The 23775-nt window shown below is 35.3% G+C and overlaps 1 protein-coding gene across 2 annotated transcripts; it reads right to left on the bottom strand.

Annotated features, from left to right (window-relative positions):
- Nucleotides 1-2552: 2552 nt before the first annotated feature.
- LOC139688330 (dentin sialophosphoprotein-like) lies at nt 2553-21317 on the bottom strand. 2 transcript variants are annotated; one of them, XM_071585830.1, is made up of 8 exons: nt 21158-21317; nt 18432-18624; nt 18132-18321; nt 15271-15681; nt 12034-12200; nt 11354-11450; nt 7630-7735; nt 2553-6896 (listed from the first exon to the last, which is right to left on the bottom strand). In XM_071585830.1, the coding sequence occupies exons 2-8, from the start codon at nt 18525-18527 to the stop codon at nt 6356-6358; spliced, it is 1608 nt and encodes a 535-aa protein (XP_071441931.1). In that variant the 5' UTR covers nt 18528-18624; nt 21158-21317; the 3' UTR covers nt 2553-6355. The 2 variants fall into 2 exon arrangements, with proteins under 2 accessions (XP_071441931.1, XP_071441929.1); XM_071585828.1 differs by having other exon boundaries at nt 18132-18324; nt 21158-21316.
- Between the last annotated feature and the right edge of the window lie 2458 nt (nt 21318-23775).

Below are 23775 nucleotides of genomic sequence, written 5' to 3'. Positions count from 1 at the left end.
GAAGGATTTCAGGGACAGAACACACGTCAGGGAGAATGAATGGTGTCAACTCTGCACATATTCCCTCCTTCCCATCGCTTTCACGACTTCTATCTCACCTTCATCCCTTTTCCAGGTGTTTTAGATCTTATGCCCAGGTGCTAGCCTTTGGTGGCCATCTGCTGAAGCAGGTGTTTAAATGTTGGGTCTTTAGTCAACAAAGTATAACAATATTAATAAGGTGCACCTATAATTGAGACTTAATGAATGAGACTATGACCCTTACTGTATGAATTCTGTTGCTCTAAATGCGTGAAGTTCTAGCTTCTAGTTAAACATGAAGTGAATTCATTTGCAGAAATCATGAAGTACATCACACACTTGCACATAGATAATTATCTATTAAAGGTAGGTTTTGGAAAGCCCCCAGTAGTACTTCATATTTCCTAGTTCCCTTTGGGCCCTACTAAAGTCCTATTCTTTCACTACCTCTTCCGCACTTACCTAGCATTCTTCTTTCTATTATATCTTTCAACAACCCATTGCCTCTTAACATCTACACCCACTTTTTCTGTCTTTTTTGGGTTTTACTTAGCGACTTTTTCCTCTTCTCTCTCCATACAAATTTAAGGCTTCACCACTAGTCTTTCTCCATACCCAATTTACTTTCCCCTTTTTTCTCCTCGCCCACATCTCAAAAACCTCTAATCTACCTCAACCTCTTGCCTCAAAAGCAGTTCCATATCCATGCATTGTAATGCCCTGTATCAAAATCATAGTAAATCTTTTCTTTACATCTTTACTGTACCTTTCATCATTACCCTCTTCCTGCAAAGGCTTCTTTCACCCATGCAATTCTTCCTAATGCCCATTATACTTTGCCCAGTTTCTTTCAAAATACTGTCCAGATGTGTGTACATGTACTGCTCTAGTTGATTTCCTCCTGCTGTAAAATTTAACTTCTTTATAATCTTATTATTTCCATTTTCTTGTGGTTTACTCATCCCTTACTTCTTCCATTGGCCCTGTAAAGTTCTGAGCAATAACTGCAACTCCTAAACTGTCAGATAATTGCTTGATCATCTGCAAAACTAACAGACTAAATCACCTTGCTACACAGTTTTATTATCAAATCAAACCCTTCCTGTTTTACTCTTAATGTTTCCTTGGCACATAAGTTGAAATACCCTAGCATTAACAGGCAAACCTGTCTCACTCTCCTGTCTAGAACTATCCATTCCACTTCTCCTTCCTCTACCCTTACTTTTAATCTCTGATTTATATGTAAGCTTCTAATGATGAATCTCAAAACTACTGCTGCTGTATGTGAAATTTAACTTAGGTATGATCCCATAGTGCTCACATACTAGCGTTTTACTTTTTTCAGAATTGTCATCGCTCATTGTTGGTACTAATTGATAATGGGGACTCTCACCTTTATACTATGTCGTTATAGCTATGATTTCAAATAGGCGACTGTTATTTGGTGTACTAAATATGAAAAGCTGAATAGTAGAAGCATCTATATGTTAAAGATTGCAATAGGAAAGAATAAATTTATTGGATTTTAGCCAATGATGCCACATTTCCTACTCGACTGAAGATGAATTATTGTCCGATTTTCATATCATAGGGTGAAGTGTACTATTGTGCCATTTTATAACACCTAGCTACTGTAAGGAAATGTAGTAGTATATCAACCAGGCTACTCTTTCATGAATCTCATTATCACACTTAATTTTTAGCTAAATGAGAATGTGCATTGATGAAAGAACTGGCTGATTCATTGACTAATTATTCATTAAACAGTGTTTAATTCACTGGGTATAAAGTGCTGCTTCATACATATCTAATAATCATTATTTAAAGTTTTTGTAAATTTATAAAAATTTTTCAAAAGATTTTCCTTGTATCTTCCACCTGCTGAAACCTAGAATTGATGAAAAGAAATAATCCTGGGAAATACCAATTAATTTACTTCTTTGCAAACACGCTAGCAAATGTTGTTTGAACGGCACATACATTGCCTCTTATGCATGTCTTCATTATCCAGAGAAGAACAATGAAGATTTCTAAAGACTAAATGAAGGGGAGAGGGCAAAAAACACAGAAGAATCAATATAGTCCTGTGTATACGGTAAAGCTGTCCAGACCCTAAAAGCTATCGACATAATAAAGAGTACTGTCAACTTATAAGTTTTAAGGGAGGATCAGGGTAAAGGAGAAAAAAATTCAGGCTTTCAACTGTGGACTTATAAAAAAAGTAAATGCCTACGAAATCATCACTGTAAATGTTACTCATTCCAGAGTTCTGAGAGAGAGTAAAATTGCCACCTAGTACAACAACAAATTCATTGTCATGTTTCTGATCATTCAAGATGTACTGGGAAACAGGTACAGATACTACAATGCACTCTTTAAGTTTTGCAGTTGCATTTCATCCCATTAAATTGTTTATTCAGTATTAAATTTTTTTATTATTGAACTATTTTTTATTATTGAAATATCACAGTTATGATTTACTGAAAGGTTATTTGGAATCGAAAGTGGAATTTCAAAACAATATTCATCCATAGACTTGAAAATATACTATATATCCAATACAGTGTGGTGAACATGTACATTAATTTATACAGGTACATTATTTATTTAACATACTTGATATCTACCTCAAATATTTTCTTACATTTGAGTAGAATATTCAGGAAGACATCCATTCATCCTTAATAGATGTTTTATCCTTGATATGGTTTTTCATTCATTTTCAGCAATAAATTATAAAATCATAACATAGCAAAAAGAACGAAATCTAGCTTTATCTGAACCACACATTTTTGGAAGTAATAATTCATTTTAATTACCCATTACTCAAACATTTACCACTTATCCAGTGAGCACAAGAAGAGGTCCTATAAAATATGTGCACAATTTGCCTTTTACTTGAAACTGTGAAGTGTACACTGCAATATTATCGTTTTTCAAGACTTTTTTGCAGTACAACTAGAATTTATATCATTGTAGGGTGGTAAGATGATGATATATAATCTTCTCCCTCATTTAAATATTTCATGATGAAATCAAACAGAATGGGGGAAATAAAAAAGAGCTTTGAAACTACCAATAACTAAGGAGTAACTATAGTTAGAAGTAAGATCTGGTGCTTTCCCGGTGTATTTGCTTCGTGAAGTTTTCTTGGGTCTTCCACCAGGTTAGGGGTTCCATATTGGCCGATGTTTTGATGCCCGACTCCTGCATTGTCCTCAGGGAAGATGATTGCAATCACAAGGCACCTGACCCGAGAGCACAAGTATATAAGACAGCCAAATACTGAGGTGAAATCATATACCCTCAGGATGATGCACGAATTGGGCATCGAAACGTTTGCCAATATGGAACCCCTGACCCAGTGGAAGACCCAAGAAAACTTCATGAAGGAACTATAGTTAGTATTTTGAGAATATATGCCGATGCAGACTAAAATGTGGTTAAATCAATCATATGATCATTATAATTGTGTTGATGATATGTTAATCATTATTCTTTGGAAGAAGGAATCTGTAAGAAAATATAGTGGCTTGGTATTGTTGTTTAGGTGATTGAGTGGCCAGGTCAGAATATCTTTATTTTCCATGACAATTGTAGTCACCCCAACATTTTATGGCAGCAAAGGTGTCCTCATTAACATAAGTTCATGCTGATCAATTATCTGGATGAACATATAAAAACTTGTCATAAAACTTCAATGCACGTTAAAACACTTTGAAATACTGTGTTATGTTAAGAGTAGGCTAATGCCGATGCTGGGTTTCTCTCCACCCTTCATTCTTTTACTGTCCGTCCCTTATGGCACAAATGACCTAAGCTGTCGGTCACCTCCCCTAAATACTATTACTAATACTGTATTATTTTAACTCTTGCTTGTTCTACCATATAAATTTTAGAAATACCAGATACCACCTATCTGATAGAAATTACTTGCTCTTCTACTAATTACATTAGCATTACCTAGTAATATGATGCCATGACAATTGAAAAAGGATTTCAGGTAGTAAACTTTGGTGCAAAGTGAAATGCCAAAGAATCTCAAGAGTTTCAACTACATACGTTTACCCTTAGTTTTTAATATTCAGACCTTTTGGTTCAATGTATATAGCCAGAATTACAATGATGTTATGTGATTAATTTTTAATTTAGAGTTATGTGAATGCAAGGGGTTAACTTCATCACAGGGCATATATTGTGGCTTTGGCATTATATCATAATTATCAAGTAGGCTGTTAACATTGGTGGGTTGAACTTAGTGATATAAACAAAACAAAGATGGAAATTCAAACAACATTCTAAACTTTGGCTTGAGGGTTACATCTGTATTGCATGAAACAGACTATCCTCTACTTACAAAGGCTGAATGGTATCACCTATTATCTCATTCAGATGCGTAGTCTGCCATACAATGCAAGCATTCTTTTATTTGAAATTAAAAACAAAATTGTTTTCTGTTTAAAGGGAATTTCATCAAATAAATTACCCACTTACACAATATTCTTTACCAATAACATGTATTGTACATATGTCTCTTGGATGAATTTTAAGGGCAATATACCTGCTGCTTGAAAGGGTATGAGGTAGTAATAATGCAATTTTAATATTGATTTTGCTATCACACTTATTATCAGAGCTATGTGCATATCTATATGTATCCCTTGAGGGTGATTCTGAGTTTCATTGGCTTATGTCCTTTTTGTCTTAAAGTGTCCTCATTTCAGCAGGTGAAAATATGACAACCTGAATCTATGGTAACTTGCAAATAACTCATTATTTTGATGGAAGGCTCAAGTTGAAATAGAATACAGCAGGCCCTTGGTGCATAATACAAGTATAGTATTGTGGAGAGGGCCTTAGAAAACAGTTCAAATAATAAACCCACATTTAAGTCTTGGTTAAGTCAAATGATCTTTTCAATGTGGACCTTCATACAATTGAATATTGATGGCATTAAAAAATAGGGGATTTGTTAACATAACTATTTCATTTTAAGTACATTGTAAGTACATAAGCTTGAGAAGGTTTGTGTTTTTGCATTGAGGATAGTCAGTATTGAATGACCAGTGAGGTTTTCATACACATACAGACTAGACTCATCTTGTAATGTAACTCAAGTTTTAAATGTTGATATTGATGGAATATTTAAGTTAAGATCACCTGGATTAGTCCCAAGCACCAAAAACTTATGTGGTCTTATGTTTATTAGTATTTGTAAATCATATCCTGTAATGGCCTCTGCTATCATGCTTCTGATAAGGAAGACCCCTTGTGTACTTTAGTGTTTCATACTTGTATAAGGGGACATGCATGTTTGGGGTAGTAGGTGGGTAATTAATGCATAATCCATATCATTTCCTACAGAATCTACATTTTTTCACAGATGCTTTAGCCTACTTTGAGATTATATTATCCTACCCCTCATCTATGACCTTGAATTTCTTGTTTGTATGATGATACAGATAAGATTATAAAATAGCTTCACAAGACTATGGAAATATAATCAGCTGTAAGTACATACATAGCTGCTTTCATAATTGTGGGTATAAAAACATTTATCGTGGAACTATTGCTTAAAGAGGCCTTCACATTTGAACTATTGCATTGTCCACTGGTAAAAGTAGAAACTTTGTATGTCCCCACTTATTTGGTTTTGATAGACATTTACTAGTATTAAATTATGGTGATAAATAAACTGTTGACATTGCATGAACATGATTAAATGTTTGCACCTTAATTCATTAGCTTATTATTAACATCGCTTAAATTTAGATAGTTTTTATGGTAAGCAGTCATTATTTTGTGTAGATGGGGGCTGAGAATGCTCTAAGTAGAATTGAAATTTAAAATACAGAATTACTTAGTTGAAATGTAAACAACCATCATATATTTCAGGAAAGCTTTAAAAAAATAAAATTAAGTCACTTATAGCTTGTCTTTCATGTTTTAATCCTCATAACTTTGTCTCAAATCGATGACAGGCCACCCTACTGGAGTCGTCAGGTAAATTTTGGTCTAATGGAGGGAAATCCAAAAGTAGAATAGCTTGGTGGGTCAAAACGCTGTGGAAACCTGAGAAATGACATATGTGAAGGCTATTTGTTGGTGTGGCATTCTTTTCTTCCTGAACTAGAGCACTGATAAAATTTAATATTTTTTTGATCACTTTTTAATATTCTTTACCCAATTACTCAATGACTCAGTATTTTGATTGAGTAAATATTCTTAATCATGGAGTTAAACATTTTGACTTAATATTGATACTGAATATATACTTCAACAATTTCAATGTGGCCTATTCATGGACTGGAAACTATGTAGCTATTTCTGGGTATTACCATAAAAAGGATGAATCAGGATGGGCATTTGCTATGCTTTGATCCATTTGGATCCTCTGCTGTGGTGGGTTCGGGGCTCCATCCCTGACTCCCAGAAAGAACATGTCATGCTGGGGCAAAGCCATATTATTTGGATTGACCATTGAATCCGGAGAACAACTGCTGTACCCTGACTCAGACTTTAATGGTTGTAAGTGGTGCATGGGATTGGGTTCATTGAAAACATCAGGTTGCCTTGGATGATGCACCCCTTCTCCTTCTGGGACATAGAGCGGATTTAGGACAAAGTTAGGGGAAGCCTTCTTAGCACGGAAGGAGGAGTGGTGTGCATTACGGTGTAACATCTGCCTCTCAAGTCCCACTAATGCCGCTTCACCGGTAGACAATGGCTCCACCTCCAATTCTCCTGGCTCTTCTTTTTCTGCCCTCTTGGGAAGAAATGATGTTCTTCTCTTCCCCCTCTTTTTTGCTGTAACTGGAGTTGCAGGGGGACACCAGCTTGCCCTCCTCCTGGACCTACAAGCAGCTGCTCTTTTCCTTGTAGATAGAAAAGAAACGATGGTAAGAGTGTGAAAGATTGTTCAGAATTAATCATTGTGTGGTAAAGGCATACATATTTATACATATCTCTAAGTTAGCATAGTTGACTGTGAAATACAATTTTGAGTTAATGAAAGCATGCAGAGATTTTTTAAGGATGTCTAGTATGGCTGTGACTGTAGCCTTAAAAGGCCTTTTGGAATATATGTGGCCTGGCAGAGTTCACTAACATAAAATGGATGAATAATTAATGATAATAAAAATAATTCAATTGAAATGACTGTCAAAGTTGGGGAAACACTCTAGTGCACACACTTCAAACTTAGACTTTGGTGTTTTAATAGCTAGCATTGCAATTTTTTATTCTACTCAATTATAGATTGAATGGATGATGGCATCTATTTTTATTCCCAATTTGTATAATTTGCTACTTGTAGTGATTAATTTGCCTGGCCATGTAAATTGAAATTAATAAGTACGAGTCGTACATACATATCTAGATTTTTTGTGAAGCATACTTCCGGCTTGAGCAAAATGTGTAATTAAAACTTATTCAAAGATAACTGTAACTGGGATATTGATAAAGGATGCAAGTTTTTCATCCCAAACTCTATGTCACTACTCTCAGTAGAAATGTTGATAGGTGTAAGACTTAATTACAAAGTTGGTATATATGAGGCCATCAAACTATTATTTTTGCCCCCGTGGGTGTAGTAGAAATGTTACTGACTCAAATTCATTGCCACTGCTGTCTTCACTGGTGCATGACTTGGTCCCACTAACAGGTCGTGGTGAATGGCTACGCTCAATCAACAATTTTGGGAGCTGTATATTACCTGCAAAACAATGAGAAAATAAATTTGCTCATGAGATAAGAGGGATAAATGTTTATATGATGAGATAATTTATAATGAACTTCGACCATGGCCACCATTTTAAAAAAATACTAAACTGCAAAGTTTGTGGATGGAACAAAAAATAACTTTGATACTTTAGATGCTGCATATAGTTCACTAAATGAGTCAAATATCTTTGAGTCCGGTGTCAGAAAATTAATAAGAATGGAAACTCTCATATAATTATCTCAGTAAATAGATAACCTTCTGGAGACTTTAATCTCCACATGTGGAAATTAAGTAGGCTATTGGATTTAATTCATAGCTCTCATCAAACCACTAGCATTATCTTAACCAGAGATTTTAATTGTAATTTATTTGATGATACTTAAGGAAAAGACAAGTTTCTCAGTATTCTACTTTCTTTTAACGTAGAAGTAACTAATTTTAAACCCACCTGAGTGTCAGCCACATCAAAAAGCTTTCTGGATAATGTAATTACAATTATTTACCAAGACAATATAAAGTTTCTAATAAATATAATACTCTTGGTAGATTTAAAGTGACAGGAAACAAAGGAATGCAATGTGTATGTACATTTGAAATTTATAGTGATAATATATGAGAAGCTTAGTGCTAATTCTTTTGGTTCAGCCCATGGAAAACCTTATGACAAGTAAAGAGGGATTCAAGGAACTCACAGACCACCAGAGGCATTAGTAGATGAAAAATAATTTTTTCATCTTTTACCAATAAGCCTGTCTGAAGCCTGATAAAAAATTCAGAATGCCACTACCGACCATTTTTAGCTCTGTTGTTAAAAAATGGTTTATTTAGGAAAATTGAGTCCATGCCATTTTATTTGTTGATTTTATTGGAACTAAGGAAGGTTAATTTTCAGGGCTAAAGCCACAAAATTTTAATCATCTTTTTTATTTATGCCTTTATTTTTGCAAAAAAAACTTTAGGTGCATATTAATACATTTCAAAATATGTTATTTATTATGAAAAAAATAATTACTGCCATTGTATTCTTACCTTACAGAAGGACCCAGAAAAATTATTTTTTTTGAGAACTACCTGAAACTCCCTTTTCATTTAGCTGGAAAATTAAAATCTGGGATGAAATGAAGTTCTCTCCAATAAACCATTATTCTCACTGCCTAGCCATACCCATTCTCCAATTCACTTGGCTTAAGTAAAAGATTTATGGGGCTTCAGTGTGAAGTTGAAAGAAAAAAATAAACCACTAGCGAGATTTATGTCGCATTTTCATGATTTGTTGATTCATATGATTTCAAAATGGTATCAGAGTGTACCTGGACAACTACCAACCCACAGGACTCATATCACTTATTCTCATCTTATAAAGTATGCTGAGACATAGCACCACTTTTAGTAGTGGAATGACTTGATCACTCTTACATTCTTAGGCTAGAGCCAATAATTTCAGAGTTAATCAAAATGATTAGGAACAAATAATAGTTTTACATATTTTGCATGAAACGAATGACTTTTTGAAACCTATTCTGTGATCTGATACCTCTTTAAAATGCATAGGAATTCCCAGTCTATCAAGCCAAGAGTAAAAACTATCAATGCACCCTTGGAATCATTGGTTTGATTACAGATAACCTGGAATATTTACTTTAAAATAATATGTATAATGAAATAGAACATTTTCGTCGCAAAACAATTTTATTTCGTCAGTTAAAATGCAAAAAATAGAGAATGGAAAACCTCGTCCAAAATTGAGTGTAACATTGAATTTTTCTACTGCGCATATATTACCTTCATTTCATCCTATCCAGAATTTAGCAAAAAAAATAAAAATCCAATTCATTGGTTTAATTGTGAAATGGCCCAAGCGACAGTATGTGCTCATTGGTGCCCTATGCTTCCAACAAAATCAAATGTATTATCTATGGGTGGGACAGACTTTCAATACTATTTTCATCAATTAATCGCTGTGGTGATTTTTAGCTATTAATTATAAATACTCAGCATTTCCCTCCTCTTACAAGGAACTTCACCAGACAGAGAAATGAATGCTTTTCTTTCTCGTTATAAAAATTCCAGGAAGAAGAGTACAACTGAGTATATTCAAATGATTGCATATTATCTCGTTGTGTTTCATGCAATTGATAAGTTGAAGAAGCCTCCACTATAAGATTACCTCCCTATAATCATCGGAATTTTTCGATGCCTCGCATAGACCTGACGGGCATTATTTTCTGAAGGAAAAATGAATCGTCAAATAAGATCCACTATCGAAGGTAATTAATTATTCACAGTTTGATTAAAATTGAATGAAGATGAAGTCACTTTGTACTGATTAATTACATCATTCGCCCGCAACTGATTAGTAGCACAATATGATAACAGTTAGTCGGTTTGTTAAGTATTGAAATTTCGTGATAAACTAATGTTTTTCACTCAATAGCTTTTCCTTCGTAATTAATGAGTTAACCAAGCAATTTTGATAAACAATCTTGCTGGATGTTAGGATTCAACTTTTGGAATCCCGCCTGATCGCAGGGGGTCATAATTACCATAGAGTACCTCTATATCCCACAAATTTAAGAAAGAAAGAATACTATTCATTCCTTCTCTTATTTTGCGTCTCTATTGCACAATTTTTGTTCTCTATGTAAAGAACTCATTCGGATGATGTCATAGTAGTCTGAAATAAACGCTGCGTCTTCGTGGCCCATCTTCCAAGCATTGCCACCTTTGACACTGCTCGCTTCCCCACCGTCACTTGAAGCTGCTGAGCAACTTCAAACATGCAGATGAAGGTATCACATTAAATTTGATTTGTTTTAACCCGTTTTGGAACCAGTATAGTTGAGGGCTGTAAGTACTATAAAATTTGAATTGTTCTTCACTAGAAAACTTTTAAAATCACACTAACCTTCCCCCAGAAGAAATTGACAATTTGTTTTTATATATGTTTTACACTATATTGTTTTTTCCGGTGCAGTGGCCATTAAAAGTTGTGGGAAAACCAAAACAATTAAACTGAATGTTATTCAGTTTATTTGTTTTGGTATAACTGTGGTATTTGCCTCATTCTATATTTTCTGTGATTCAAACTGATGATGATTATTTTGACTGATGCTCGTGTGTCGTAGCCTTTGGACATAACGCTCGTATAATTTTGCATAACGTGACATGAAAAATTTTCCTATCGAAGATGATCCATTCGTATTGTGAGTTTATGTAGAGGGATATAGTTCTCCTCGGTCAGACGCGTGATATTTCACTTAATTGTTAATATGTTTCGGGGAAATATTTTAAGCACATATGACGTGAAAGTTTCCATCTTTTCTCTGGACTTTAAACATATTAATATTTTTGTGGTCCCAAATGGACGATGGATTGAATTGAGCCTAGCAGGGAAAGACATATGATATAATATTCAACTAGTGACGAGTGATTACTGGTTTTGGGACAGTTGTTTTCCATTTACTGCTATCCCTCAAATGTTTCTGAACCTTAAATGTGAAGCTCTTCGGCCAGGTATTAATTTGGAATTAATTCACGAGTAAAAAGGCTTTCAGTTAATGGGCCACTATAATGTTTTGTAAGTTGTTGACATGGAAAATTCTGTCTTGCCTGATATTGAATATGGGCGCTGATCACCGTGATTGTTGAGTAGTTCATCCTTGATGGAGTAATCACTGTTTACGTCTTCATGTGGAGTTTTTAAAATCTGCAAAATATTGAGATTCATTTTAAACATTAGTTATTGTAGACTTGGACATTGGCATATCAATTCCATTATTCTTGATTTCACTCAGTTTACATTTTTACATTGTGTCATCAGTGATGATTAAAATTCTGCATCTTGTGATGTAGTTCATGTTTGAATGTGTTGACGCGATATAAACTTTATATTTTCACATAGAGATGTGCCCATGACACACTAATTATTTTAACAAGAACACCCAAAGGAGATTCTCATTTAACTAATGTAGAATAATGAAAACATACTTAGCTAAAATTATTATTGAAACCAAGAAAAATTACTCCTGATATAGCAGTAAATTTTAAATGAAATTCTTTTATTTATTACTCTTCCTGAAAGATGTTCAGCCTGTGGTCTGAGGGAGTCAAGAAAGATTAACTCAAGTGCCAAATATTTGGATGGAGAGGGAAAAAAGGCAATTCCCATGTAATTAAGGCATACCCATAAAATTATCAAAGGGCCTCGATGGAAGAGTGATTCCTCTTTTTGGATGGTCTCATTAAGTTATGCAATTTTAACTAATCCACTCTGTAATTAAATTACTTACATTTCCTGAGTATTTCGTTTCATTCCTTGTTTGTGGGTCTATCATGTAAGAATTCTTGGAAAAATTATTTGTTCTCTCTCTGCTCAAGAATTGTCCTGTAGGAGCCATGTCTTCCATATACTCATGTTCATCAAGATGTCTTGCTTGCTCACTGCTGTCAGTTGAATCTGATACATGTGTAGAGAATAACAATTATAATATGTACCAGTATCCGGCTTGAAATAATGAAGGTGTGATTGCTAAGTAGCCACTCATTAAGCCATAAGTTTGGGCAGAATAAGTATTTTATGTAGTATACACTTAAACTATGCAGGTGCATTTGGAATTCAGTTAACTCAGTTACATAAAATTTCATTAATTTGAATTTTAGTGATTACTTATAATGAAGCTAAATCTAAACAAATGAATCAAATTCTATTTTGTAGTATGATTTTGCAGAAACAATGTGTACCTATTAAATCTCAATAGATTTATTTGCATAATTGATGAAAATAGCATATTTCAATGATCAAACTAAGGCTGTGGATTTTTGTTCACGTGAAGTATGTGTGTTGATTGGTTAGGGTGTAATCTTTTGAGATAAATGTGGAATGGAAATTTAGAGCAGTGAGGAAATTTTCTCTAAAAAAGAGAGTACCATGCATGCCCATAAACAATATATCTGCATTGCACATAATATTGTTGGCAATGATAAAAGTCTGCCTGGATGACTCTGAAAGCTCATAGGAAGAGGAGATATATCGATACAAATCGATATCTCGTAACCCTATGCATGTCTGTGGTGGTTTTTATGATAACTAGCAAAGTAGAGGCTAATTGAATCCAAGTGGACACATGAGCCAGCAATAGTGATTAGTAGACAAGAATTTGTCATGCTTAATTTTTAAAAAATATAACAATAATTAAATGTTATGTAGGTGCTGAACATTACCTTAAGGGGGCTTTACTGTTTTATTTACTTTGACATTATCTGCATTTAAAATGAACCTTTTTGACGTTTACTTGTTTCCATAATTAATTTTCAGGGTAGTGCTGATGTCCATGATACCATCTGCAAAACTACAAGTGATACAGGCAAAGGTTTTCCTTTAACCTCAATTTCAATCCAGCTAATCCAAATTTGGAGGCTTTGGATTTTGATTTAAGGTTAAATATTTTATTGTGATGTAATGGTTTGCTTTAAATTGTTATTATGATGCAGAAAGGCATAAATTCCCTAGTAAATCGATCTAAAATCTTATGTCAATCTAACCCCAAAATCCATGTTTAAATGCCCCAAGAGTGCTTATTTCATGTTCAATTTTGTACTCTTTCACGGATTAATGTCTTGCACGCATTAATGTCTGTACTATGGACCCATGTCATGTGTTGTATGAAGAACACTGATTCATGCATGAGAGACTGTGACATACCAATGGAATTCATTGAGGGATTGTGTTGATAAGATGTAAATACAGTGTCATCATAGATAGATAGGAGCCAGAGACCTAAATAATCCTTTTAATGATGTAGCCTCAATACAAAAATCCTTCAGATGAGGAGGTAGGTTTTGGAAGATACTTGAATACTGGAGAAGAGGACACTCCTCTGGTGACATGGGGATTAAGCTCGTTCAAACTTGTTGAACTGGCCTTGACCACTTTTGAACATGGCATTGATGCATTATACTAAACTGCTTAGCAGACTCTTGACATATTTGCAAGTTTTACAAGATATTCCCTGTGCACCTTAAAAGGAAAAATTTAATGTCCAAATTCTGCGGCTTTTTCAAACAGTCAATACAGCATTAGCAGCCTCTCATAAGTGGATTAGCAGAAATTATTTCATTTTAATTGACATTCCAATACTTTCAGCATCCAAACAGTGTGCACATTATTTGTGCTGTTCATTGAATATTTGCGACATAAAATTATCCATGTTCAAATTAACGGTTGAGGTAAACACAGGTGATATGATGCACCTTTTCTAAAAAGTCTATAAAAATATCAAATGATAACATAAGGAAAGTGTTACAGTAATATATTTTAAAATACATCAAATTCAAAATTAAAGTAAATTTTAGCGATTAACCATTATTTCTTATTGAAAATAAATATTATTAAAGTTCATTTTCAGCAATGTTTACCGAATGGTTTGGGTGATATGGCTTATGAGGAAAGCAATACAAAAGGGAATAAGGGTAAAAAGATTTTCTCAGTGCATTTTTTTTAAACTTCTCTTCAATTAAATGGGTATTTCACCGCAGTGTATTCATCTCCCTCCCTTTAAATATGTTATATTTTTATTATTTTAAAATTTAAGTTGTGTCAATTCACCCTTGGGGGATCTTCAGTTATAAACCAACATTGTATCTTCCGAACCTACAGAGCATAATATTGCGCAAATAGGTGGCAGATAGATTGCAATGGTGACTTCATCAATATTTATGTATATGTAGTGTCGTACTACTATACTGTCTAACGCCCTTTGAAATGGTGCTAGGAAAGGGACGAATTGTATCTTATTCCCTGAAAAATTTAGATGTAGAAAGTGGCACCTGGAACCCATGATGTTGGTGTACATGGAAAATTGTTACGTATAATATATTTTCAGCTTGATATTATTTGTAATTACCCCGCCACACGCCCTTGTGGCGGCTTGCGGGGTATTAAGTAGATGTAGATGTAATAACTGCAAACGAAGAGGCTATTATTCACCAGGTTCACACCTTGAAGCAGATTTGTTTAAGCACTACTTCCGTACTCAGTAGACTGTTTGATAATTGTAAGGACGTAATAGTTATTTTCAACACCATGACCTTGACTGATTTTGGCCTTCACTGTAATTTTCCATGTTGTTGTTTTGCATATGGTATTGTTCCTTTTTACGGTTGGTGACCTAACACCCCCCGCCACACGCCCTTAGGGCGGCTTGCGGGGTATTATGTAGATGTAGAAAAATAAAATTGAAAAGTTTGCAACACAACTTTCAGCATTCACTGGCAAGCAATAACAAGACTATGACCTTGCAAGTACAACGTAGGAACACAAGTGTAATAAACCAAGATGTTCAAATAGACTAGTTGTACACAGATCTGAAAGACTTCCGAGACATATAGAGTGTAAATTCTTGCTTAATTATATCAGCTGTATTTTCCTAATATCCCTCTCCTATGACTAATTCTAATAGCTGTACTGAAAGGTCCCCTGGACTAAGCATAAGTTTAGTTAACTCATACAAATATAATGGTCAACTTACCAGAATTTTCCGAAGGTGAAGGATTGTTTTCAACAAATGGTATTTTGTCATCAGATTGAATGCTATCAGATTTTCTGCTTGGTGACTCTGAAGTGTCAGACTCTTCTAAATCTTCAGCATCAGAAGATGAAGATGATGTACTCACACATGGTCGCTCAACCCTTTTTACCTCCCTGGACTTGCATTCATCACTGTAGTCTAATGGCTTAAACTGATGCTCCACATAATCTTCAGCATCATTATTTTGTTCATCAATTGAGCCATATATCTTCATGGACATCAGTGTGTCGGAGCCCTTTTTAGAAGTCTGTGAGATATCCTTTTTCTGCTGGAAAAGCCAGTTATCCTCCCATGAATCCATTCTTGTTGGTTGCTTCTTCCTGGATCCAGTTGCCAAATCATACTTACACCCTGATGGATGAGTAGAAAATGAAATTGTGAAAAATATTTCTTTAAATTTTCTACATGCACTTTTGTAGGGTCTCATGCATTCATGGGATCATAAATGAATTCTATAATATCAAGAAAATATTCTTGCAATTATGTGAACTTAACTTGCTATAACTTATTCCGCTTGGACTATATAGCTAGCTACTAGCTGCTTTTTCTTTTTTTAAATAATTTTTGAATGTGAAGATAAATTTAAATAAATAAACTTCCAATGCTGTCTGGTGAAAATTTAAAATGAAGCAGTACTTCATTATCACTCTCGACAGTTGCTTTTATTTAGTCATGCTAAAGTCTTTTGACAACGCACAAGTAATTTTAACTATTTTACTACTTTTGAAATTATGTCATCTTTGTTTTATTCAAGTTTATCAGAGAAAATCTATGAGAATTATTTGTGTTTGTTCCTTAATACTTGTTTTGTGAAGTGGTATTTATCAGCTTTTCATAAAAAATAATTCACAAAGAAGTAATCAGTCCAGCTATGGTGGTTCATAGTAGTTTAGGGGAGATAACTAGCAGCTAAGGTCATTGGTGCCATTTCGGATGGATGGGAGAGAAAGGGTGGAAAGAAACACAGCGTTGGCATAAGCCTACTGTTATCAAAAGGTGCCAAGGGGTAGGCTGTTCAACGTCCCATCTGATGGACGTCGTACTCACTCAAAGTGCTCTCCACAAAGCACCTCAAGTAGGGATCGGGACACCACTGAAAATTATCTGTCGCCTCCAGGATTCAAACCTGGGTCCTCTAGGTGGGAAGCCAGTACATTAGCCACCGCACCATCCCGATCCCCCGGCTGTGGTGTAGCATGAAACATTCAATGAGAATGCTAGGTCAAAATGTCAAATAATTTTTAAAATCCAGAACCGTTGAAGGATTTAGCAAAAAGTCCTCAGACTACAATATATTAATTTTTTCAGTTATCACTAAATCAGAATTTAAAAAAATTTCTAAAATTTTGTGAATACTCAAAAAACTGTTTGAAAAAGTAAAACAGTTCAGCACTCAATCTAAACCATCTCGTATACCATTCATAAAGATTTGTTCTTCTTTTCGGCAAAACATTTATAGCCTTTTAAGAAATGTTGTATCTGAATATGGTTCAATCGAGATATTTTTTTCAATACTCAAAGAACAAATAAGATGCTAATTAGTTGGTGGTAATGGAATTTTATTCTTTGGTGCATTTTTATTGGGCTCGTACCCTTTACACTACTTTCACTCAGTACTGAAAATTTTATCACCAAATGAATTAGTTTTTTAACTTTCTCATATGTGGAATCTAAAATTATTTTCCCCTAAATAATTTTGGAGGTTGTGGGAGAATAATTGTTCTTTGTGGTCTACATAAATATTGCATATTTTATTGTAGCCCACCATTAAAAAAGGTAATGCTTCAATAATTCCAGTTGTTATATCTAGGGTTGTAGTTCCTTGCAGGATATGAATTTTATCATGTTTGCTAATGGCAAAAATTTAAGGAGAGGTTAACCTTTAAATCTAAGTGTAATCAGTCACTGCTGATTATAGAATCCCCACGCATCACTCAAATTTGCAACTCAACACAGAATAACCACAAGCATACTGCCATATTGTAGAAACACATGAAATTGAGACCATGAGGGGAGAGAGTTTGTCAATGCATATTATGCCTTAAACTAAGTTTCAAATTTGCTAGTCAACATCAGTGTACATCTTGTTGAGAGATTGCTAGTGCAATCTTGGTGAAGTAGCAAGATGTGCTGGTGAGATACAATGTGTTGGCACCAGTTGCCCTGTTATTTTTAAGCTGAATAAACATAACTCAGCAATGTAAAATTCACTTCTACAGCCTTGAAAATTAAAATACTCTATGAAAAACTTAATTATATTTTTTGGGCGGGCAGAAAACTGGGGACACTGAGAATATAAGGATTTCCTGTACTACACCACTGTCTTACAGCCCATGGAAAATGTACAATGCTGAGAAGTTTGTCATCATTAAATGCAGAAACAAAGCCAAATAAGTTTCCCCTTTTTTTTGTATGAAAGAAGGTGGGAAAAATTTGCTTTGGCAATGCTAGAATTTCAAACAAAAACTTTAATATGGGATTTTCAGCGCAGACGCATATTTCATACTTGGTAATCTGAGTGCATCATGCATGGAAAATTAGAAAAATGGATAATTCTTTCCTCAGATTCCATGGAAATGGAGTAGGGTATATGTAAGGAAAATTCAGAGGCCAAAAATTTAATTATTGTACACCTGTTCATGCTTTGATTTGATCTCTTTCTCATCAATCCCTTCCCCCTCTGATTCTCCCTGAAAATTTCCTCTCCCTCCCCATCTGAGGAATTTTGTTCACACTCTCTCATGACCATTTGTGGTAGGTCACTTGGTAGAATCACACAAGTTACTTTGAATCTCACTTACCATTATCATCAGTGTCAGCTTGATTTTCCAATGTGTCGAAGAGGAAATCAGGAAATGGTGATCTTTGGTGCTCCATTGCCAACCTTTGGAGGTTGTGCAAGTCTTCGTTTCCATCCACAAAATCCTTTGGTAATGGCCATTCAGAAAACTTCTGAATATCTCCTCTTTTGCAATATTTTTCATCCTGGTCCTTCTGAGCATGTATTTTATGTTTCATATAAGTATCAATGGTATTCTCACATTCAAATGATACTGAGCATGTTTATAGAGTAGTATGTTTACAATATGAAAAGGACGTACCGTATCAGATTCCTGTAATTGTTCCCACTTCCCATGCTGATTATTATTCACCCTACGCTCATCTTTTCCAATATCATTTGAGCACCGGAAATCCATTTCTTTTTTTTGTAGTTTAGTTACATGAAGTTAAATGGTAATAATTCCTTCATTCGCCTCTTTAAATATTTATGAAATTAAAGAAAATTTACATGCTCTGGAAGGGAAATTTGTGAAATTTAGCCAAACCGAACATCAGAGAGATACAAGATTTATGTACTTTTAAATCAGGTTAGTTGTTCTATGTAACAGGAATATAATGGTGAAGCATTTGAATGTACTTCACTTAGTAATGATTTGAATATAGTTCAGTCTTTGCTCTAGTTCAACCAAAATTAAACAATTGCTATTTTTTAATTATATCAGCTAGAGGAATAAAAAAAATTGGAACAGGTTTATTTTAAATTCATGGAAGAATAGTGAACAATACAGAGAGCAATGTGCATAAATTGAAAGTGCCTTTGTAATTTGAGTATTTGATATGCGTATTATGTATTGTGGTCATAGGAAGCTATATTTGATGCACTGGCGACTTCAGTGTGTCACATACTACAAGGATGTATTCCATAACTTAAATGAAATGGTTGCTAAACATGACAGAAAAATATTACAGTGTGATCTTCTGATTCATCATACTTTTCATTATTTCTATTTCAGGTCTGAGCCAATTGGAAGGAGAAACAATAAGAGCTGGTTTCACTTGTAAGTGCCAATGTGATTTTCGACTATTCCCTTAAGAGCAGATTTTTGTAGATACGATTTATATTATTTAATATTAAGGCTCTCAATAAGTTATGTAGAAAATTATATATTTCATATTAATTTAGTCCAAAAAATATTTATGATAACTGCTTCATTTTTTTGTTAGTATGACTAAGTTGCCCTGCAAGGGAAAATGCAGAGGCGGTATTCCAATTGCACAGGCCCTGCTTGGCTGCAGTTTAATATTTTAACATTTTCATGCCAATATACATGTATTGTCAATGCCAGATATTATCATCTCAGTAATACTATTTGAGTATTTGACTCATCTATAAAGTTTTGATTCATTGACCTAATTTCAAATCCCTGGGTGACATTTTTTTTGTACCCTTTTTGAATGCAGAGAACAAATTCTGTTGTATATTGTTTCACGTTAATACACATCATTCATAGATGCATGAAGGATTGTAATTGGAGTAAAGGAATGTAATTGATGGATTAGTGGTGGTTAGTGCCTTAAATTGAAAGTGTCTCTATTAATGCAAAAGATAATTTCTGTTGAATGTGATAATCATTGTCGTCTGAGCTATAGTAACTGTGAAAATGATATGAATTTTGCAGTGTGATTACAGACAGTAGTGTAATGTTTCTGATAATGGTATGACAAGTTTAATAAGAGTTTTATATATATGTGTGTGTATATATATATATATATATATATATATATATATATATATATATATATAAAATACACATAAAGATATCAAAGTAAACTAAAATTTTTTTAAATGCTAAATATTCTTCAATAGATAAGGTAGAGAAATCCATATTTTTCAACAGGTAACATGTGAGGATTTTTCATACATTGAAGTTTAGTACAGAGGTACATGTGCTTGTAAACTTTGCCTCAATTTTTGGTATTTTATGTCTAACAAAAATAAGTTGACATTCTACTTATGTTTTAATATAGATAATTTGACACTTTATTTTAATCATCTGGGATGCAAATGCAACCTTTTGTGCATCTCACCTTTGATCAGTTCCTAGCCATTCAAATTGTTTAAAGAATTTTGAAATGTGATGATAATATCTGGGGTTGAATATGTCAAATGAATGCAAGAATGCCGAAATATTTTCAAGTTTAGACTCGTGTATAAAAATTAGAAAATTGGACAGTAGGAACTGATAACTGTGCAATTAAGTTTTGATTTTTCATTGTCACTGCATGTCAAACGGTGTAGTTGTCTCAGATCTATATATCGTTTTGTGTCCCGTATGAAATCAGAATTCACTCAACCCCTCTCCCTCATGTTTATGCAACCACACACACTCCAATTATAGTGTATTTGGCACTGAATCTTTACAAATATAGAATTGAATCAAATTAGAAAACAGCTGATCAATTGGGTTGAAACCTTTGATGATGCAAATTTTTATCGTTTTGTCGCTAAAATGTAGTGCCAGAAATGCCTCTCATTTAAATGAAATGAATTCTCTAAAAACCATGTGTAGAAGAGTAACTTTTAAGATGGCGTTTTGCCATTGATTGCTTTTAAAATGCTCTCAGTCATGGCCTCTACCACGGAAAAAATTAACTTAAGGCATGGCAGTGGGTCATGGAAAGAAACCTTTTGCGAATAATATGGGAAGAAAGGATGAGAAATTTGTCAATGGTGAATGTATGTGATGAAGTGTATACAAAGAAGTTAAAATATAGCTGACAATTAGGAAAATGGAAAACGCTAATGACAGAGTTGGTGGGCTCTCTAATGAGAAAAGGAACACAGGAAAATGGAGAAAGAGGTGGAGAGAGTCATAGTAGTTTGCTGGAAAGAAATGGCCTAGCTGAGGAAGTGATAGTAGCTTTTAGACAAGCTTAGGTGACACCTGGGAATCTCTTTACCAGAGCAAAAACATGTTCGAATGCAATAACGGATGATTACTGTTAAAATTTTGCAATGGAAAAATTGCTGAAAAGTTTTACTTACGTTTCGCTGTGGTTTGAAATTTCACGTTGGGTGGAAAGCAGCTGCCCTTCACCTGTAGTCTTCGTACCATATCTGTGGCGAAGTCGGGCTTCACCCTAAAGCACATAGGCAGCGAGGGTACATTTTGAGGAGGGAATGATTGGCTTAGAGAGGGGAAGGAGGGGGAGGAGAGTTTTAGCGTGTTGGAATGCTGGTCGTCTTTCGGAGCAGAGGCCATACAGTCTCACCTGAACGCGGCAACGGGAGGCGGTTGTCTCTCGAAGGCGCAAAAGCGTTATATCATTATACCCGCCGAGCGACGTCAGGGATGGCACTTCTTCCAGTTAAATGACGAACTGACGTGATTCCGATAGCATCGTCACTGCGAACGATTCCTGTGCAGATACATTGAGGAATTAGAATCATAGTTGAATCGGGGGAAGGAGGGGGTGGATTGACTTTCGAGATCCGTTTCTAGTGGAATTGGGTGGGACTAGGTGACAGCAAGGGTTGGAGAAATGGGAACGAATCCCGGTCAACTGAGTGGGTAACGCTCACGCCTGTTAACATGAAGGTCGAGAGTTCGAGTCTCTGGTCGAGTATGGATGTTGTATTGTTCATGATACTTGAATTGTTGAATTTGGGTTTACGGTGCGATACTGACTCAGCCATCAGATGACCACCTTTTGAGTGGTGAATAGTAACCCTAGTAAGAACTCACCTGCAGGATACGCTTATTTGTTCCCAATAGACGGTGCATCGATATTTTTTCATTTCGAGCCGGGTTCATATGGATGATTTTGAGGAATTCTCAGTATTCCATAATTATCGTCGATGTAACGATATGGACTACAGTGCCAATATTCACGATATCCGATGTGATTGATACAGTCACAATGCAGTGTGAACAACACATTTGCATATAAAAAAACCATAAACACAGTAATCAACCCTCAAGTCAAACTCCTCAACCCGAAGGTCGGTTTAGTAGGTGATGGTAGAGATCACCCGGTGCTAAGCCTGGGCCAGTTCCTTTCCCTGTGCCGGTTATGGTTTCCCAGGAAGACCTGGTACTCCTGATGACCGAAAAATCACTTAAGCTTGGGTGGAGCTGCAGGTGCCCAGAGTGCCTTGCCCGGGAATCGAACCCGGGACCCTCCGGTCAGCAGTCCAACGCTCTACCCACTGGACTACCGTGACCCACACATTTGCATATATCTACCCATTATTGCAGTGCAGGGGTTGAGAGCTTTCGGCTTTTTGTAGTCCTTAGTGAGGTATTTTGCAGTATGCATTGTCATATATGACGGGTGGGCGATGCAGCAAGGCGCCACATGGCCTTGCTTGCACGTGAGACGGTGACATCAGTAATCGAGGAGCGTTTTTCCTTTAACGCTAAAGGAATACCGGAAATATGAAACCCAAACTTGTTGCCTATCTGAGGGAACACTCCCTCTATTATGGCACATGCTGGAATTCCTGGAATGCAAACAATAGCGGGCAAAGATAAATCCGCCACAGTGCTTGCGGAGAGGCAGGGCACTTAAAACACCCATTGAAAATCCGGTAGGAAATGACACTTCTTGAGTAATCCGTGAACAGGTTGACCTTTCCCGCGAAAACTTGATATGGAATGAGTATTGAGTGTGGGGAAACCACTAATTTCTCGGCATAGCTTTTCCGCTAATTATATCTATTTGTTTCTCTATTGACCATCAGGTGAACGCATATACGAGTACATACGCGTATACTCCCAAATCACCCTATACGCTTTCCAGGGAAGAATTGATGTCGCTTTCTACATTTTAAAAGCAAGACTTATTTGAAATATTGAATCTTTCGCTCTTCAACGAAGAGATCAGCAGAAAAGTGCGTATTAACCTTGGACTGCGGTTTTCTGGGTGACTAACACTCGAAGAAGTTTAGAAATGTTATATGTTTAAAACAAGGGATGAGTAAAAAATTACAAAATTGGGATCTTCGCGAATAGATAGCTATTTATTATTGTGTAAGCTTAAATCATAGATTTAAGATCGGAAGAATAGGTTGGAAATGGAAATTAAGGTTTTGATCATATCTGGTTGTTATCATCAGATGCACCCGAAGATCTCGGTAGATTGAGTTAATAAAGCTCCCATGTGGTGGCTCGCTGATCAGCATTATCAAGTCACAGTTAGTAGCAAAACAAATACTTAAGAAGTACGGAAGAATCCCACCGAATCCCCTCGGCTACGGCAACATGCTCGAAGATAGTCTTATTTTGGTACAATCTATTGCTGTGAGTTTACTCTGAAGTGTTTTGGACCAAAATGGTCAAAGTAGTTGTGACATAAGGAGAAGAGTTGCGTTAGGCAAAGACGCTATCCCAAGGAGGAGAAAATTAATGACAGGGACGTTGAATAACATTATCAAGAAAAGGCTCGCTGAAACTTAAATATGGAGAGTAGTTTAGTACGGCGCGGAAACATGGTCATTGAAGCAGGATGATAGGCGTAGATTGGAGGCTATTGAAATGTGGTTGTGGAGAAGGTGAAATTGACAGAAAGTAAAACAAATGAGGAAGCGCTTGGTATGGTGGGGGAGGAGAGGGGCTAATCGGGAGAAATCATAAGGAAACAGGAAAAATGGATGCAAAGCAT

The sequence above is a fragment of the Hetaerina americana genome, unplaced genomic scaffold (genome assembly GCF_022747635.1).
Source record: "Hetaerina americana unplaced genomic scaffold, ioHetAmer1.1.p SCAF_2, whole genome shotgun sequence".
In the NCBI taxonomy this organism is placed as follows: Eukaryota; Metazoa; Arthropoda; class Insecta; order Odonata; family Calopterygidae; genus Hetaerina; species Hetaerina americana.
The sequence above is the reverse complement of the archived record's forward strand: the minus strand, read 5'-3'. Positions and strand labels throughout refer to the sequence as shown.

Excerpts from the sequence above, each read along its gene's own strand:
- LOC139688330 (XM_071585828.1), bottom strand. The coding sequence starts at position 18,527 with ATGGATTTCCGGTGCTCAAATGATATTGGAAAAGATGAGCGTAGGGTG. Across the intron at positions 15,682-18,131 it reads AGCTGACACTGATGATAATG|GGTGTAAGTATGATTTGGCA; the intron begins GTAAGTGAGATT and ends CTCATCCATCAG. Across the intron at positions 6,897-7,629 it reads AGCAGTGGCAATGAATTTGA|GAAAAGAGCAGCTGCTTGTA; the intron begins GTCAGTAACATT and ends TCTATCTACAAG.